The sequence below is a fragment of the Podarcis bocagei genome, assembly GCF_964188305.1.
Source record: "Podarcis bocagei genome assembly, chromosome: 2".
In the NCBI taxonomy this organism is placed as follows: Eukaryota; Metazoa; Chordata; class Lepidosauria; order Squamata; family Lacertidae; genus Podarcis; species Podarcis bocagei.
Genome location: NC_138126.1, coordinates 109,382,589 through 109,399,953, shown reverse-complemented (window position 1 = coordinate 109,399,953; position 17,365 = coordinate 109,382,589). Strand labels below are relative to the sequence as shown.

General features: G+C 42.4%; 1 protein-coding gene across 5 annotated transcripts in view; it reads left to right on the top strand.

The window, feature by feature from the left end:
• Nucleotides 1-17,365, top strand: part of CEP112 (centrosomal protein 112) — a 220,573-nt gene that overhangs the window by 90,529 nt on the left and 112,679 nt on the right. For all 5 annotated transcript variants that reach the window (XR_014004693.1, XM_081181284.1, XM_081181283.1 and 2 more), the window contains 2 exons: nt 3,519-3,654; nt 11,429-11,536. Coding sequence is in view for 4 of the 5 variants with exons in the window: in XM_081181284.1 (XP_081037410.1) it covers nt 3,519-3,654; nt 11,429-11,536 (244 nt within the window). In the remaining variant the exon portion in view is untranslated. The remainder of the gene's footprint in view (nt 1-3,518; nt 3,655-11,428; nt 11,537-17,365) is intronic.

Here is a 17,365-nt window from a genome sequence, read left to right as displayed (position 1 = left end):
GGGGAATACACTTGGGGGTAGCGACGGAGCAGGGAACCTGCCCTCACCCCAAATGCAACCAGAAGCTCATTGCTATGGCCCGAGCCCCCTTGACAGAGTGGACAAGCAGTAATTAGCCCCCAATTCCTTTAACGGAATCCCTTGCAGCAGCAGCATTAGAGGGGCAGGCACAGCCAATCCATGCCCCTCAACCAACCAAACCATAAACCAATGCCTAACCGCAACCTTACAAGTTGTGACGATTTGCTACGCAGTAGGCAAAAACCCAATGGCCCCAGCCAATCAGCCAGATGGACAAAATTCCTACCGGGCCCCTGCCCCAAGAGCAGACAACCCCATGACAGGCATAGCAAGGTCAAAGCAAACAACCCTAATTCTAGGGAGGGGGGACGGGCAATCCGATGCACGGGCAAAAAGAGCAAGCCCTAGCCTCGTGCAAGGAGTTTTAGCATTTCTGGCTGTCAATCAACAAATGGCAACATTAACTTCTTCCCAATAACAAGGGAAGCCCCAATTGCATCAGTGGCCAACGATCAACTAGCCCGCCCCCAACTTTGGAGTGTCCTGGCGGCCCCCACCGCAACACGCTTTGCAGCAAGCTGCTTTTTCATCTCTGGTAAGGGTGCAACCCTAGCTTTGCAAGTTGGCAGTGCTTAACAGAACGGTGGGACCAACACTGTATAAGCAGCCCTGCTGCTCACACCATCCAGGATTAAAGTGGGGGCAAATAACAGTGCCAGCTTGGAACTAGAGCAGAATTCAACCTGAATTGGGTGATTCACTCATGAAAAGGGGCCTTTTCAGGACTTTCTACAGGTTTCTATTAGTGGGGAACCCACCAGCAGCCCTTCTGCCTACCTGCCCATTTGGTGGGTGGGGAAAAAAACCACACAATCCAGCTCATCTCGCTTTATTGCCGAGGGAGCCGGCGTGCAGCTTCCGGGTCATGTGGCCAGCATGACTAAGCTGCTTCTGGTGAACCAGAGCAGCACACAGAAACACCGTTTACCTTCCTGCCGGAGTGGTACCTATTTATCTACTTGCATTTTGACGTGCTTTCGAACTGCTAGGTTGGCAGGAGCAGGGACCGAGCAACAGGAGCTCACCCCATCGCGAGGATTCGAACCGCCGACCTTCCAATCGTCAAGTCCTAGGCTCTGTGATTTAACCCACAGCGCCACCCGCATCCCTTTAAATGACATAGATCACTATTTTTTTTTAAAAAAAAACTAACACTCCAAACCTTTCAAAACTTCTGTCTAAGTCTAGTGGAAATTATTCTAGAGTTTACATGCCTATGAGCCTTTTTTGTTGAAATGTATAACCTGTGAGTTTAATCAATCTACATTCTCCACCCCCGACGATAGATAGCCTGTCAGTTATATCAAATTCAGTTTAATATGTTTACAGTAGAAATCATTGTGACTTCATAACAGTGTAGAAATATGTCAGTATGCAGATCTGTAGAAACGGAAATGTATTTAAAAAGTAATAATTTTGCTATATATAAAGACAAAGCTAGCAACGAAATTTATTTACAAATATACAAATCTGGAAAAACAAAAGCAGGCATCTGTTTTATGTATAATTGTTTTTGTCAGCCGTTTTGAGTTTATAAAGAAAAAGGGTTAACAGCTTTCTGAATAAAATAAACATAAAATAAATATATTACACGCATGTATTGTTATATTAAAACCATAAAGAAAGCAAGTTAGGTATGAGTCCTAGATTGGGGGGGGGGATGTAAAAATCAGATTTGTTTTATTCTCACAAAATAGCAGTCTTTTTTAAAAGAAAAACCACCACCACCTAAGAATACTCACATATAGGAGAGAGGTTGAGAGGAAATGTAGTATAAACAATAACTTATACCATAAATACAAGGAGAATTGAAAATAGGCATGCTTGTATTCATGGACAAATAGGACCTGCAGTGTGGAGTGCTTATGTTTGGTGCTCCAGCCAACTATTAATATTCTCTTCTAGGAAGTTGCTCTGGTCTCCCCACCTAGTTTCCCATTCCCCCTGACCAACAGGCAGCATACAGTGTCCCCTGAGCACGTTCAGTCATCATTGGGTTACTTTGGACTGTTTCCTTCCATTCTTTTTTGTACATCTGCAAACACTGGAGTTTCTCCAAACCTGCCCTTTTGTGCATGGATGGTACGATTTCAGATATGTAAGAATCTACAACTACCTCTGAACTTTGGAAATAGAGGGAATGATATATTGCTTTAAAACATGTCAGCTGCATGCATCATACCAAGATCAAAGGTTGTTACGAGAATAAGAACCTGTGCATAATTCTGGAAAAGACCATATTATGGTCAGTTGTGATACTTCAGTTTCTAATGCTCCTGAAAGCTGCATCTTTAGTCTTTAAAAATTAGTGTTCACTGTTTGACATTAAGATAAAGTGACTTGGGATAATCATACTCTTTTGAAGCATAAGTTGTGTCACCCATGCAAATGCTGAATTGATATCATAACTGCGCATTAAGAGTTTTCACTAAATTGACTTGAGAAGATCCCAATGTGTGTCATGTTCTCCATACTTAATAATCTGACGTATACCAGGCAGCAAGTAATCCTCTTTCTTTCTTAGAGGAGATGGTGGAGGGGATATACTTCTGTTGATGTGTTAATGTAGGCATATACTGTAACAATGCAGGCATATATATTCCGAATGTTTTCTTGATTAAATATCTTTGGATGATGTGTTAACGTTACTTAATGGAAGATTAAAGAAAAGGGTTCTATGGGGTACAATAAAGCTGTACTACTTAAGCTTCCTTGGTATAGCTGAAAACTTTGAAGGTGAAATAACCTGCACGAGAGTCTAGTCCTATGTTTCGGCTCTTTTTGGCTCCCAGTGCGTTTCCGAGCACAATTCAAAGTGTTGGTGTTGACCTTTAAAGCCCTAAACGGCCTTGGCCCAGTATACCTGAAGGAGCGTCTCCACCCCCATTGTTCTGACGCTGAGGTCCAGTACCGAGGGCTTTCTGGCGGTTCCCTCACTGCGAGAAGCAAAGGTACAGGGAACCAGGCAGAGGGCCTTCTTGGTAGTGGCGCCCACCCTGTGGAATGCCCTCCCACCAGATGTCTAAGAGATAAACAACTACCTGACATTTAGAAGACATCTGAAGCCCTGTTCAGGGAAGTTTTTAATGTGTGACATTTTAATGTTTTTTTAATCTTTGTTGGAAGCCGCCCAGAGTGGCTGGGGAAGCCCAGCCAGATGGGTGGGGTACAAATAAATTATTATTATTATTATTATTATTATTATTATTATTATTATTATTACGCAATGAGCAAGTGAAAATAATCTCTGATTTACCATCCAACTTGTTGTTTTCTCCTTCAAAGTATTGCTAAGGGAAGTTTGGCATAACCATGGACAGGAAATTAAAGCCTGAGTACTACTTTAAATGGATAGGGTTAAAGGCCTTTCTTCTACACAAGCGCACATGTTCTTTTATTTGATACTTGAACTATGGAAAATTTCTCTGACTTTCTAGGGAGAAGGAGGAGCAGCTGACTCGGGCGATGGAGGTACAGAGGCTGCATGCCCAGCAGGCTGATGCTGCCCTGGAGGAGTTTAAGCGGCAGGTGGAGCTGAACTCAGAAAAAGTCTATGCTGAAATGAAAGAGCAGGTGAGGAGGTCACAATGCCAGCCTTTCTGCAACTATCTGTCTCAGTGGGGAAGCATATTCTCATCTTATATTTCCAGAAACATACTTCACTTGATAGTGCTACATCAAACTCTTTCACAATGCAACGGCTTTTCCAGCAAGTCAGAAAAAACGATGTTAGCCGTTGATTTATCTTTATAACAAAGCCAGGATTGACATTGCTATAAAACTATCCGTAGCAGCATTACTGATTAGGGCTTTTTCCAGAAGTTCCAAGAATAAAATGCTAGTTTATGCATTGTTCTGGGTTGCATCTTATCTCCCATTTTTCACATCTCTTATTTCTTCTTTTTAATGGAAAATTCTCTTTAGATGTATCTAGCCAATCTCACTGTTGTGATAATGTGAAAGTCTGGCATGGTAGGAAACCTTTCTCCTCACTTCATTACTGAAGCCACTTGCATTTAATTTCAGTCTTGCAGTGCAGGTAAGGCACAATATTTCCTGTGAAAGGGTCATAGGTATTCTCTTGGATGCAGTGGCACAATGACTGTTTAAGGCAAATGAAAAGAAATGGAGAAAGGGCCATGTAAGCATGGCAAATGATACATTTTTAAAACAAAAGGAGGGGGGACCCATTGTCATGTGAGGCTCTGTTTGCTGGGTGAGTTTGAGGGAACCCTGTACCACTGGAGTACAGAGGAGGAAGGATTTGCCAACCAATTTCTTATAGGCCAGTGGAAACACAGGGATGCGACAATATATCAGTGATGGGTGGGAGAGAAATGTGAAACAGGAGTGCAATTACTCCAGAAATTCTAAAGTATTTGTCTCAATATACGTATAGTGCAATATAGCCTTGTTCAGTGGTTCACTGGTTGTGTATGTGTATATTGGTACACTTGTGAAACCAGTAAATAGCTTAATTTTTAGTTAGAAAAAAATGGGAGGCAAAATGATAGCTGCAGGAGATGGTGTCTCCAGATATTAGGTGTTGGGCAGAAAGAATTCAAGTTGGATGGAAGGGCAGTGAGGCACCCACTCTCCCCCCACAAAGGAACCCCTGGTAGGAAGGAACATCACATTTGCCAGCTCCTTGGGGATAATCTGTACACTGGGGAGTTCACATAGTCTACACTCTGGAGCTGCTGAAGAAGCCACAAACTTTTTTAAAAAACCACCCAATAAAATAAATAGACTCAGGGCTTTTTTTCCCTTTAAAAATGTTTAGGGGTTCTCTCATTTTCCTACTCATATTGAAATACTGCCCCTCAATGAGGCCAAACTTAAATTCACAAACTGTTTAGGGGTATGGGTACTCCTGCGTACCCCCAGAAAAAAAGCACTGAATAGACCTGCTGACAAAAACATCTGTACTGCGCAGGGAACTGAGTCATATACTGAGTTCTAAGGCTGATTCCTTCAGCTCCCACACCCATGTTCCTCACAGTTACAGTTGTTGAATTAAGGAGTCCTAAAAAGCAGAGACATCACCTTGCCAACAAAGGTCCGTATAGTTAAAGCTATGGTTTTCCCAGGAGTGATGTGTGGAAGCGAGAGCTGGACCATAAAGAAGGCTGATCGCCGAAGAATTGATGCTTTTGAATTATGGTGCTGGAGGAGACTCTTGAGAGTCCCATGGACTGCAAGAAGATCAAACCTATCCATTCTGAAGGAACTCAGCCCTGAGTGCTCACTGGAAGGACAGATCCTGAAGCTGAGGCTCATGAGACCACTTCATGAGAAGAGAAGACTCCCTGGAAAAGACCCTGATGTTGGGAAAGATGGAGGGCACAAGGAGAAGGGGACGACAGAGGATGAGATGGTTGGACAGTGTTCTCGAAGCTACCAGCATGAGTTTGACTAGACTGCAGGAGGCAGTGGAAGACAGGAGTACCTGGCGTGCTCTGGTCCATGGGGTCACGAAGAGTCAGACACAACTAAACGACTAAACAACAACAACAACAATTTGGCTGAGGGGTAGTGGGGAGCATTCTCTGGTTCATGGGGTCATGGAGAGTCAAACACGACTAAGATGACTAAACAACAACAGGAACAACATTTGGCTTGTTTGAAGTAAATATAATCCTCTGTTAATCAGTCAAAAATTCATGATTCTGCATAAGAGGCTCCTTGAGGAAATGTTGGTGTACCTGCCAACTTGTGTGTCTGATAGCCAACCTACACATATTTCCTACACCTGAGTTTTAGAACATATTTGGTCAAATTGTTGCTTGCTGTTACATAAGAACCAGCAAATTATGAACAGGCTGAGAAATTAAAGGTAAACCCCTGACCGTTAAGTCCACTTGCGGACAACTCTGGGGTTGTGGTGCTTATCTCGCTTTACTGGCCGAGGGAGCCGGCGTTTATCCGCAGACAGCTTCCCACTTCTGGCGAACCAGAGCAGCGCATGGAATCGCCATTTACCTCCTGCCAGAGCTGTACCTATTTATCTACTTGCACTTTGACGTGTTTTCGAACTGCTTGGTTGGCAGGAGCAGGGACTGAGCAACAGGAGCTCACCCCGTCACGGGGATTCGAACCGCCGACCTTCTGATTGGCAAGCACTAGGCTCTGTGGTTTAATCCAGCAGAACATGAGGGGTAATGGGGAGCATTTGAGCACATGGCTTAATCATTTAATGCCTGATCATGGTTTGGTGTTATTTTTGAATCAATTAAATCCACCTGTCACAGGGATTCTGTGTGCTAAATAGCCTGGGTCCAGGTGCTAAGGTAGACTTCACATTTGTTCTGATTAACATTGGAGCTCAGTTAAACCTTAAAGTTCTGCTGTAGTGCATGCAAAAAGGATCAACATGGTAAAATGTTGCAGTTCTAAGCCCGTAGCTTTTATATTCTTAAATTTCTGTTCATAGTACAATGTTGTATCAGAAAGAATTATCTTCTTTTTAATGTAGCTATTGATGGCATAAAGTTAAAGTTTTAGCAACACAGTATCTTTTATATATCCTCATTTTTTCATTTTAATCTTTTATTGAGAAAGTAAGTGTGGACAGTATTGTGGATTTTTCAGTTACTATAACCAATATTTTATTTATTAGACTATATAATTTATGGCTTTCTGATATTGTTACCATCTGCTTTTTATTTTGCCAAGGCTCATGGCTGTCGCAATAATCAGATGTCTGTTAATGGGGCTGTTGATAGAATGCTAACTATGGAGGTGTGTGTGTTTTCTCTCGGTTTGTGCCCAGTTCATCGCCGAATATTTCCACGCTTTGATAATTTCTCCACATCATTTCTACCCTTAAGCCTTGATTCTGCTGCTATGAACCATGCCAGAGTTAAATGAATATAGTCATTGCCAAAGTTTGAACATATCACGAAACATGATGCATGTACAGTGGTACCTCGGGTTACATACACTTCAGGTTACATACGCTTCAGGTTACAGACTCTGCTAACCCAGAAATAGTGTTTCAGGTTAAGAACTTTGCTTCAGGATGAGAACAGAAATCGTGCTCCTGCAGCGCGGCGGCAGCAGGAGGCCCCATTAGCTAAAGTGGTGCTTCAGGTTAAGAACAGTTTCAGGTTAAGAATAGACCTCTGGAACGAATTAAGTACTTAACCCGAGGTACCACTGTATTGTTCACCGTTGGAGCTGTGTGGGGAATTCCTTTGAAGAAGTCCCTGGATGCATCTGTGTTCTTCTATGCACACAAACAGACACTTATGACACAATTGATTGCTGTAGTGTTCTTCATTTGTGAAGGGTGATTTTGATAAGTGGTTTCAAATCAACTTTTTCTTTGGTTTCCTTATGTGGTCAGTTAGCAATTCACGGCTGGTGTGCTGCCTGTGGACTGTGGACTTCATGATGGCTTAACCTAATCTGAAACAAATAAAAATAATTGGCTACTGTACCAGAAGAAATGATCATATAAATAATGCCCACTATTTCAGCTCTAGTGCTTGTCAGTCTTGGCAAATGAGACGACCAGGCCACACTTTTCATTTTCATTTTAGAGAGGGATTTGGTATTAGTATTTTTATTTATGCAGTGCCATCCACATACGCATTTCCCCCCAGGGTAATATTAGTTTTAAAAAGAGGCTGTTATCTAAAATTCAACAGTTGAAGGAAGTATGGAGATAACAGAAAAAGACAGGAAGAATGTGGGGAAATGCAATCATATGTTCTTAAGCTTCATTTTATGTGGGTCTGAGGACTGGGGTGTGTACTATTACATAATTTGTTCTAATGTGAAATACATTCTTTATCACATTTGTATCCCATTCTACTCTATCTTGTGGAGCCAAGGGTTGCACACATGTAGTATTCCCCATTTCATCAGTGGGTCCAAGTCCACCTTTTTGGGGTGAAAGATGAGAATCGCTGTTGAGACTGTTGTTGCTCTTTTTGCTTACTGTTTGAAATGGCCTAACTGATGGTTTAAGTATTGTATGGCTTACTTGTTTTAATTTAAACCAGTGATAGCCAAACTTGGCCCTACAGCTGTTTTGGGACTACAATTCCCATCATCCCTGACCACTGGTCCTTTTAGCTAGGGATGATGGGAGTTGTAGTCAAAAAACAGCTGGAGGGCCAAGTTTGGCCACCACTGATTTAAACTGTATGAGTTGTATTCAAGAAGTCATGTCATTAGCTAAAGGACTTTCAACTGTGCAATAGAACTTCCACTCCCTATCCTCTCCCTATGCCCCTTCATCTGTTCTGGGGAGTTCCCCAACCCTCCAGAGCAGATTGTGGGGTAGGAGGAGTCCCACCGCACAGGTGGAAATCATTGTGCTAACAGGGTGATTTGGTTGGATGCAACCCTTTGTGTAACCCACTTTGAGACTGCACAGGGAAGAGTGGTCAATTTGCACATAAGCAAATCAAAGAGAAAATAATACAGTGGTGCCTCGCAAGACGAAATTAATTCGTTCCGCAAGTCTCTTCGTCTTGCGAGTTTTTCGTCTTGCGATGCACGGTTTCCCATAGGAATGCATTGAAAATCAATTAATGCATTCCTAGGGAAACCGCCTTCAGACCAGGTCCGGGGACAGTCTGTCCCCGGACCTCTTCTGAAGGCTGGGGGGGGGGACAAGGGCTTTTCTTCCCACCCCCAGCATTTTAAAAAACCCCGGGACAGCGGAGGACTTCTCCGCTGTCCGGGCGATCTTAAAATGCTGGTGGGCGGCATTTTAAAATCGCCCCGGGACAGCGGAGGACTTCTCCGCTGTCCGGGGCGATTTAAAAGCCCCTGGTAAGGCAGGCAGGGGGGACAAAGACTTTTGCCCCCCGCCAGCCTTCAGAAGAGGTCCTGGACCTCTTCTGAAGGCGGGCGGGGGGCGAAAGACTTTGCTCCCCCCCGCCTGCCTTCAAAAGCCCTCCGGGACAGGCAGGCAGGGGGGAGCAAAGACTTTCGCCCCCCGCCCGCCTTCAGAAGGTGTTCCCGCCCCGCCGCCCGGCTTCGGAGCACCGTTCCGAAGCCCGGCGGCGGGGGCAGGTGTTCCCTCCCCGCCGCCCGGCTTCGGAGCATCGTTCCGAAGCCCGTCGGCGGCGGGAGGAGGCGTTCCCGCCCCACCGCCCGGCTTCGGAGGAGGTCCGAGGACAGTGGGGAAGACGCGCTGCGCTTCCCCGCTGTCCCGGATATTTCCCTATGGGCTGTCGTCTTGCGAAGCAAGCCCATAGGGAAATTCGTCTTGCGAAGCGCCTACAAAACGGAAAACCCTTTCGTCTAGCGGGTTTTCCGTCTTGCGAGGCGTTCGTCTTGCGAGGTACCACTGTAATTATAAACAGGTGCGGTATTTAAATTGGACAAGGATTATCACTAAATAGCAAATAACTATAACAAGTGGTTCTAACTGGGGATGGAAATTCTGCACAAGTTGAAATGTGACGTTATTAGAACTCCAGATTTCCCCCCCCCCACACCTTATCTTCTCAATACTGGCAGAAGATGTGTACTTCCAAGCAGCCACCGCCAGAGGGATTATGGGTATCTTCCAGCTAAATACCTCTGATAATACTTCTGATAATCTTGGCCTTCCTTTATCTCTTGAGACTATGAACTCTTCATTCACAGTATGTCATGCCCCTGCTATTCCCTCCCAAGTGTTACTGTGGGATGTTACTCCTGCGAACCCTAGTTTCATCACCACACCCTTTTAAAAAAACATAGTGTTGCATCAACCTTCATAGTCCAGTTAGCAGAAACCAAAAACAACACAGGATGTGGTCCCTCCATTTTCTTTTAAAAGAATACCTTTCTAAAAATATTGAGCACAAAGTGGTAGTAAAAATCAAAGAGTCTCAAATGTTTAATTACACAGCTAACCAAAGACAAAATTAAAGGTGCTATACAATGCACCCTCTCTCTTCAACATCTGACTTGCTCCCTATGATTCTAAACAGAGCAAACATTTACCTTGAATTATAGTCTTTTTTCATCTTGAGGTCATGCTCATGAATTGGAACTTGGGGCACATGATGTTCTCCTCCTTCCAGATGAGACTTCCTAAAAGCTAGCTTCTCTGGATGTCCATTTGTATATGTCTTTCTAGATAGCTTCTAGCAAGTGATCTTTTTCATTTATTTACCTAAATATTTTTATCTAGCCCCATCTCTTTAGCCTACAATTTTTATTTGCTTTCAGTAGATTCTGTTCTAGAGGCTTCTGATGTCATTAGTTTTAGTACCCATCCGCTACCTGGAAACGCCATGCCTCCCATATTTGTTTTTTCTACTATTGTGAAAAAAAGCCTGCTGACACCTCCCGCTTTGTGCATCGATGCTTCTCTTTTGGCTACATAAACAAAGGCACTCATAGTCTGAACATCAGAAGTAGAAAGGATGATGATTCTGCTTAATTTAGATCTCTGGAAGCATGCATGACACAAATCTGACCACTACGCTGATAATACAAATAACTGAATTAGGAAATGAATTAGGAACATCGCTTTCCTTTTTTCAGAGTCGAGCCATTGGTCTGTCTTGCACAGTGATGCCGAAATTGACTGGCAGTGGCTTTCCAGGTTTCCAGATAGGGATCTTTTCCCTACCTGGAAATACTGTAGATTATAAGTGCATGCAATTTTTCATGCACAAATTGTTGATGATATTTGCTTGTTGGATTTTCTATGCCACTTCTGTGTATCATACAATAATGTCAACTGTATCGTTGAACTGTATTATCACATTGAGAATGCAAGGGCAAACAGGCAAATATTTGGTTAAACAATCCAGGTATATTTAGCAAGCAAGTCATGTCATGTAGTCTATAAGATAAAAAAAATGTAAGAAGCTTTTGCTTGAGCAAAAGTCTTTCCTGAGTGCAAATATAATGACCCCGGTGTTGACTGTTTTCAGAATCAGTATTCAGTATTGCATTTAATTACTACAGACAAACACATTTATAATGAAATTCAAACACAGTTGCACGAGAGAGGAAAATAAAGATGGAATATTCTCCAGCCAAAGTCCAGCATTTTAAACTTCCATTGTTTTAAATTAAATGCTGCAACAAAGTATTTTAGACAAAATTTATTCCTCCGTTTTTCATGAGCTAGAGTCCGCTTCATCAGATGCAAAACCAGAGAGCTCAGCACTGGTTTCAGTCTCCCAGTGAAAATTACTAAATTTTAACTGGATTGTGCTGGTGGTCTTGTCACTACAGATATTGTATCCTTGAATCACCCTCAGCAACACGCAGCAATGCTGCAGGACCATTTTAAGCTGTTTGATGGCAGGAGAACTGTTATCAGCAGTGTCTTGTCTTGAAATAACTAATTTATATATGTTAAATATTGTCTCTTACTTTCTAGATGGAAAGAGTGGAAGCAGATCTAAGCAGATCCAAATCTCTCCGTGAAAAGCAGTCAAAAGAATTCTCCTGGCAGCTTGAAGAGCTCAAGCAAAGATATGAGCAACAGGTCAGCTAGTTAGCTTTAAAATAAATAAATAATAAAAACAACAACTCCTCTTGCATTTACCTTTTGATACAGCTGGGCCCAACTTGCATTTTCTTCTTAAAAAATAATAATATTGGATGTTGTTGACTTAAGTTTCACAGGCAGTTCATTAACACAAGGTTTGCATTCTTTTCTGTTGTTTGTAGCAAGGCTTCCTATTTATTTCCAGAGGTTTCAAATTGTGTTTGGTGTATATTGCTATATCTCAAGATGTTCCAGACCCTGGTTTGCTAAACTCGAAACTCATCTCCTTTGTTTAAATCCCATATTATCACTTCATAGTTAAAGCAAGCCATGTTTGTAAGCCAACAGCTATGGTTTCAACACTATGGTTTGTTGGCAGAAAAACAAACCATGAGTTGCCCCTCTGCCAGAATATCTATATAAATTTCACATGAAATCTTCTTTATGGTCTTCTGCTAAACTCTTTTTTCTCATCTCTGCTTGGATGTCTGTTCTTTAAAACGTTACACTAATAGTTTATTCTGTTCCTTTTATGCTGTCTTTTTTGGCAACAAACTACAAGATAACTTCAGCGCGAGTCATTTCTGAATATTTCTGAACTTTATCATGGTCTCTGCAGTGTTGTATATCGGTTCTAAATATCCCTTTTAATGGTACCAACTTTTCATTCATGCGTTATGTAGAGTCAGGTTCTACAGCACTGTTGTGGATTTGTGTCTTGAAGGTTGTCATGCCTTTTAGGTAAAAGAGTGCATTCCAAAATGTTGATTAAAGTGAGTTATAATTGAGCCCTAAGACAAAACAGGTAGTGTATTCCTCTGCATTACATATAAGATGCCTCAGGTGATACAATGATGTTGCCAAGGCAAAGCCTGTGCTTTGAAATATACAGCCTGGAATGTTCAAATGATATCATGGAACATCATGGGCGACCTCTGTGCTTTCTCTCCATCTGCAGTGCAATGTCCCCAGCCCCACTAGCCTTATCCAAGATTCAATATAATGCCAGCTCCAGTAAGTTGCTGCCTAAATGAAACAGATAGGAAGAGGGCCCATGAGAACTCCATCCTTACCCTTCATGTCTTTGCTGTGGAGATGCTGGTGGACCAGCTTTTACTGGGAGGTGGGGGAGATGTGGCCTTCTAAGGATTTATCAGCTAAGCAGAAAATTAGCTTAATAGCCTGGGGTTTTTTTGTGAGCAGTGGAGGGGCCTGTCCTAGGTTGCCAGAAGGGTGAGTGGTTTTTTGTTTTTTGTTTTGAGGAAGAGATGTCTGGGAGCTAAAACTTCAGTCATGTAGCATGGACCAAAAACATGATGTGGTCATCTTAGATGCCTTGATTGATGAAGACTTGATGAAGGATTTTAGCACTCTAAATGGGACAGTTGTGAATGATGTGTGGATTCCAGAATGGACATCACCCTAAAATTTGATCATCAGTTGAGATTTGAATCTGATATCCTGATTGCAAAAATGTTAGTGTTATGTTTGGTTAAAAAACAGCAGTCCTTGGTCATGTTCATGAATTTACGTATTAGCTTACCTATTCTTTCTTCCCTTCTTTTGTAATTTACTCTGGGTACTTGCTGGTAGAAGAGCATGATATAAATACCAAAATATTAAATAACCTCAACCCTTAGATCTGTATCCAGCAAAAATAATAATTTATTAATTTGAGCATCAGTCAGCTGGATGCCGATGGTTCACAGGGAGTGAGGTTAAGGGTGAACCTGCCTTTGTTTCCATTACTTGGTATTCAGACAGCTATTTTGTTTCTGTGATGTGGAAGTCAGTAATAAATAGCTATTGACAGACATATCTGTGGATATGTTTAATCCTTTTAAAAAGTAATCTAAGATGGTTACTGGTGCCATATAGTGGTAGAATATTCTGGTTAGACTGGTAAACCTTGCTTGATTTATTTATGTCAGAGATTTAAAACTCCATCCTGTGTCCAGATCAGAGCATGGGGCACCTTAGAACACAGCAAAGAATATAAAAAGTAATCTAAAGTTAAATCCTTGTGCACCATTAAAAATGGAGCTTCCCACGTAAGGTTTAACAGTGGCTAAAGTCAACATTGGGAATTGGCATTCCAAAGGGAGTTTATAGTAGGACACAATCTGAGTCTGAGAGTCGGTTTAAAAGAGCTCTGCATATTTCTTCACTGAAATGTACTTCTTTCAACAAAATATGATGGCAGGGCCCTTGTTGGTACCATCTAGACATCTCACTCACATTCAGCTTCAGATTTGTCACTTTCCTTTGAAGTATCTACTAAGGTCATTTTTTAAAAGAGAAACTTTTTGTTTTTCGCTTTTACTTAGTTTAGTTGGTCTTTCAAATATACCAGCTGTAAGGAGAACAAAGTGTGTGTGTGTGAGAGAGAGAGAGAGAGAGAGAGAGGAGAGAGAGAGAGAGAGAGAGAGAGAGAGAGAGAGAGAGAGAGAACAAGAGTTCCTATCTGCCAGGAGCAGCTGCCTTAGATACTTCAAAGGTATTGGACACCACAGAGAAGGCAGCAGCTTTTCCTGCCTTTGAAACGGCTTCAGTGCCTGGGTCAGGCTTAAAAGACCCTCAGCACACAAAACGGTTATGGTGTGTATGTGTATATATTATATATTTCTCTTGCTGTTTGTGCATGTGTTTGGAATGCTTTTAATTTACACAAAACACCTTCTGGATGGTCCTGACTGAAAGCGCTTTCATTAAAAGCCACAGGTTCTTGAATTTATAAATACGCAGTATTTGGAATTTCAGAAATCCTGGGTGCTGTTCCAAACTTCTCAAACAAAGATATGCCAGGTGTATAATTTGATTCCCAACACTGTAACCATAATCCAAGGGGTATATGTTACCCCAAATGTACCTATCCCCATCTCCTGTGGGGAGGGAAAGTGCATTCAAAGGCATTTCTCAATGGATACAAAAGCTTTCTTTAAAAGCGAATGGAGCCACCATACAAGCAGATATCTGGATCAAGGCCTACAGATGCCTTCAAGAAAAGGTGGAATGCTAAATGCCCTTATTGGTAGTGGCGCCCGCCCTGTGGAACACCCTCCCATCAGATGTCAAAGAGATAAACAACTACCTGACATTTAGAAGACATCTGAAGGCAGCCCTGTTCAGGGAAGTTTTTAATGTGTAACATTTTAATGTATTTTTAATTTTTGTTGGAAGCCACCCAGAGTGGCTGGGGAAACCCAGCCAGATGGGCGGGGTACAAATAAATTATTATTATTATTATTATTATTATTATTATTATTATTATTATTATTATTATTATTATTATTAAGTCCCATTGCTTTCCTTGTGACTGATGTGTTTGACATCCTGTTCCTATGCATCTGAGAACAAGGGCCAAGGTTCAGGAGTTCAGGATTAGCAAGAGCTGCAAAGTACCATATTTTTTGCACCATAACACTCACTTTTTTCCTCCTAGAAAGTAAGGGGAAATGTCTGTGCGTGCTATGGAGGAAATGCCTATGGGTGGCATGCCTACGGATTTTCCTCCTCTAAAAACTACGTGCGTGTTATGGTCGGGTGTGTGTTATAGAGCGAAAAATACGGTAGTTCCAACAAGTTTCCCCTCCTACTTGCCAAGGTTTTAATCAGTGGCAAAGAAATCCCCGGAATTTGTTAGAATCCATCTCGTTACACACCACATCTTTTGAATTTTCCTGCACTGTCTCAGCTAAATTGCTGCTGCATTCTGAGAGAAAGAGCAGGAAGAATGAGATCAGTACAATGCAAACACACCGGCAAGAACACTGAATTGTCTCCACCAATGTTATTGCACCTTACTGCTGCCTTACCACTCCCCCACTCTGTCTGGTATAGCCAGAGGGGAGGTCAGGTGAGCACCACAGCTCCACCATGCTGTCCTCCATGGATGCTAGGGGCAATTTCCTCTAATATATCTATATTCAAATGTGTTGTTTGTTGTTGTTGTTTAGTCATTTAGTCGTATCCGACTCTTCGTGACCCCATGGACCAGAGCATGCCAGGCACTCCTCTCTTCCACGGCCTCCCGCAGTTTGTCAAACTCATGTTGGTAGCTTTGAGAACACTGTCCAACCATCTCGTCCCCTTCTCCTTGTGCCTCCATCTTTCCCAACATCAGGGTCTTTTCCAGGGAGTCTTCTCTTCTCATGAGGTGGCCAAAGTATTGGAGCCTCAGCTTCAGGATCTGTCCTTCCAGTGAGCACTCAGGGCTGATTTCCTTAAGAATGGAGAGGTTTGATCTTCTTGCGGTCCATGGGATTCTCAAGAGTCTCCTCCAACACCATAATTCAAAAGCATCAATTTTTCGGTGATCAGCCTTCTTTATTGTCGAGCTCTTTAAATGTATCACCCCTCAATTCCAGGTTTGCCATTCCACTGTAGTATATCCAAGAAATGAAACCCTAGAAGGTTACTATACCAGGTTACAATTGGAAGACTTGTACAAGTGTGTCCCTGCTTCATCTATGAAGGATTTGGATCACCAGGGGTAGTGGCTAGGTTCAATTTCCACACTAGTAGTGTCATCAAATTACACTTTACCATACAAGTCATCCACTCCTAAAGGAGAGATCTTCAGAGAACTTACTCTGTCTCTCCTCAAAGCATACAGGGTTTCTTATCTCCAAGCACCACCCTGGGTTTCTGTAAATATTTGGAATTTCTCTTTGTTGTACACTCCCTTTTACAGTATCATAATGATGGATATGCTTCTGGTTATAATAAAAACAGGCATATAGGAAAGAGATGATACAGAAACTGATATTTGTGCTTTTCTGACTATTTTCTTTTTTATTTAAGAGTTCACAGATAGGGATACTTCATACATTTCTTTGATGAGCTGAAAGGGTTCAAGGCAATGCCGCCCAAGCCATTTTGCAGCCTGAGGCAAATGGCAAGATGGCGCCTCTCCCCAGTCCTTGTACTGCAGACTGGTCATTCACAGTGGTGACAGCACAGTGTCCTCTACTGCAACAGATGGCACAAGCTAGCTTAGAGGAAGTAGGTCAGAACACATGGCACACATAGCTCTGTCCCCTACTTAGCATTTTGCCACCTGGAACCTTACTCTGTCTCATGACAGTGCTGTCCCTGGTTTAAGGGGACTAGAAAGGGCAGCATGGGTGGACCACCAGAAAATCAGTTGGCAAAGGGAAAACCGTGGTGTCCGTGAAAGTCTTTCTAGTGTTGTTGTCATTGAGTCGTGTCCGACTCCTTGTGACCCCATGGACCAGAGCACTCCAGGCACTCCTGTCTTCCACTGCCTCCCGCAGTTTGGTCAAACTCATGCTGGTAGCTTTGAGAACACTGTCCAACCATCTCGTCCTCTGTTGTCCCCTTCTCCTTGTGCCCTCCATCTTTCCCAACATCAGGGTCTTTTCCAGGGAGTCTTCTCTTCTCATGAGGTGGCCAAAGCATTGGAGCCTCAGCTTCACGATCTGTCCTTCCAGTGAGCACTCAGGGCTGATTTCCTTAAGAATGGATAGGAGCTTCAGTTTTATTTTATTTTGACAAATATTTATGAGCCAGTTTTTAGAAGTTTGGAACAATGTGTCTTGATTCTGGTGCTCATTTTGCATGGAAGCACGTCCTGTTCTGCTCAAAGAAACTTCCTTCCATATAAGTGGATTTAGGCCTTGATGTGTTAGATAAAAATGTGTGAGTATGTAGGCAAGGGCAGGCGAAATTAGCCGGTTTTAACTAATGCGTAATTCCAGGTAACTCACTGCTGAATGTATCTTTCTTTTTCAGGATTATAATTACGATGCTTTGTTTTTATTAAACCGTACAAAAAGGTGTTAAGCACAGTGTATAACACAACCC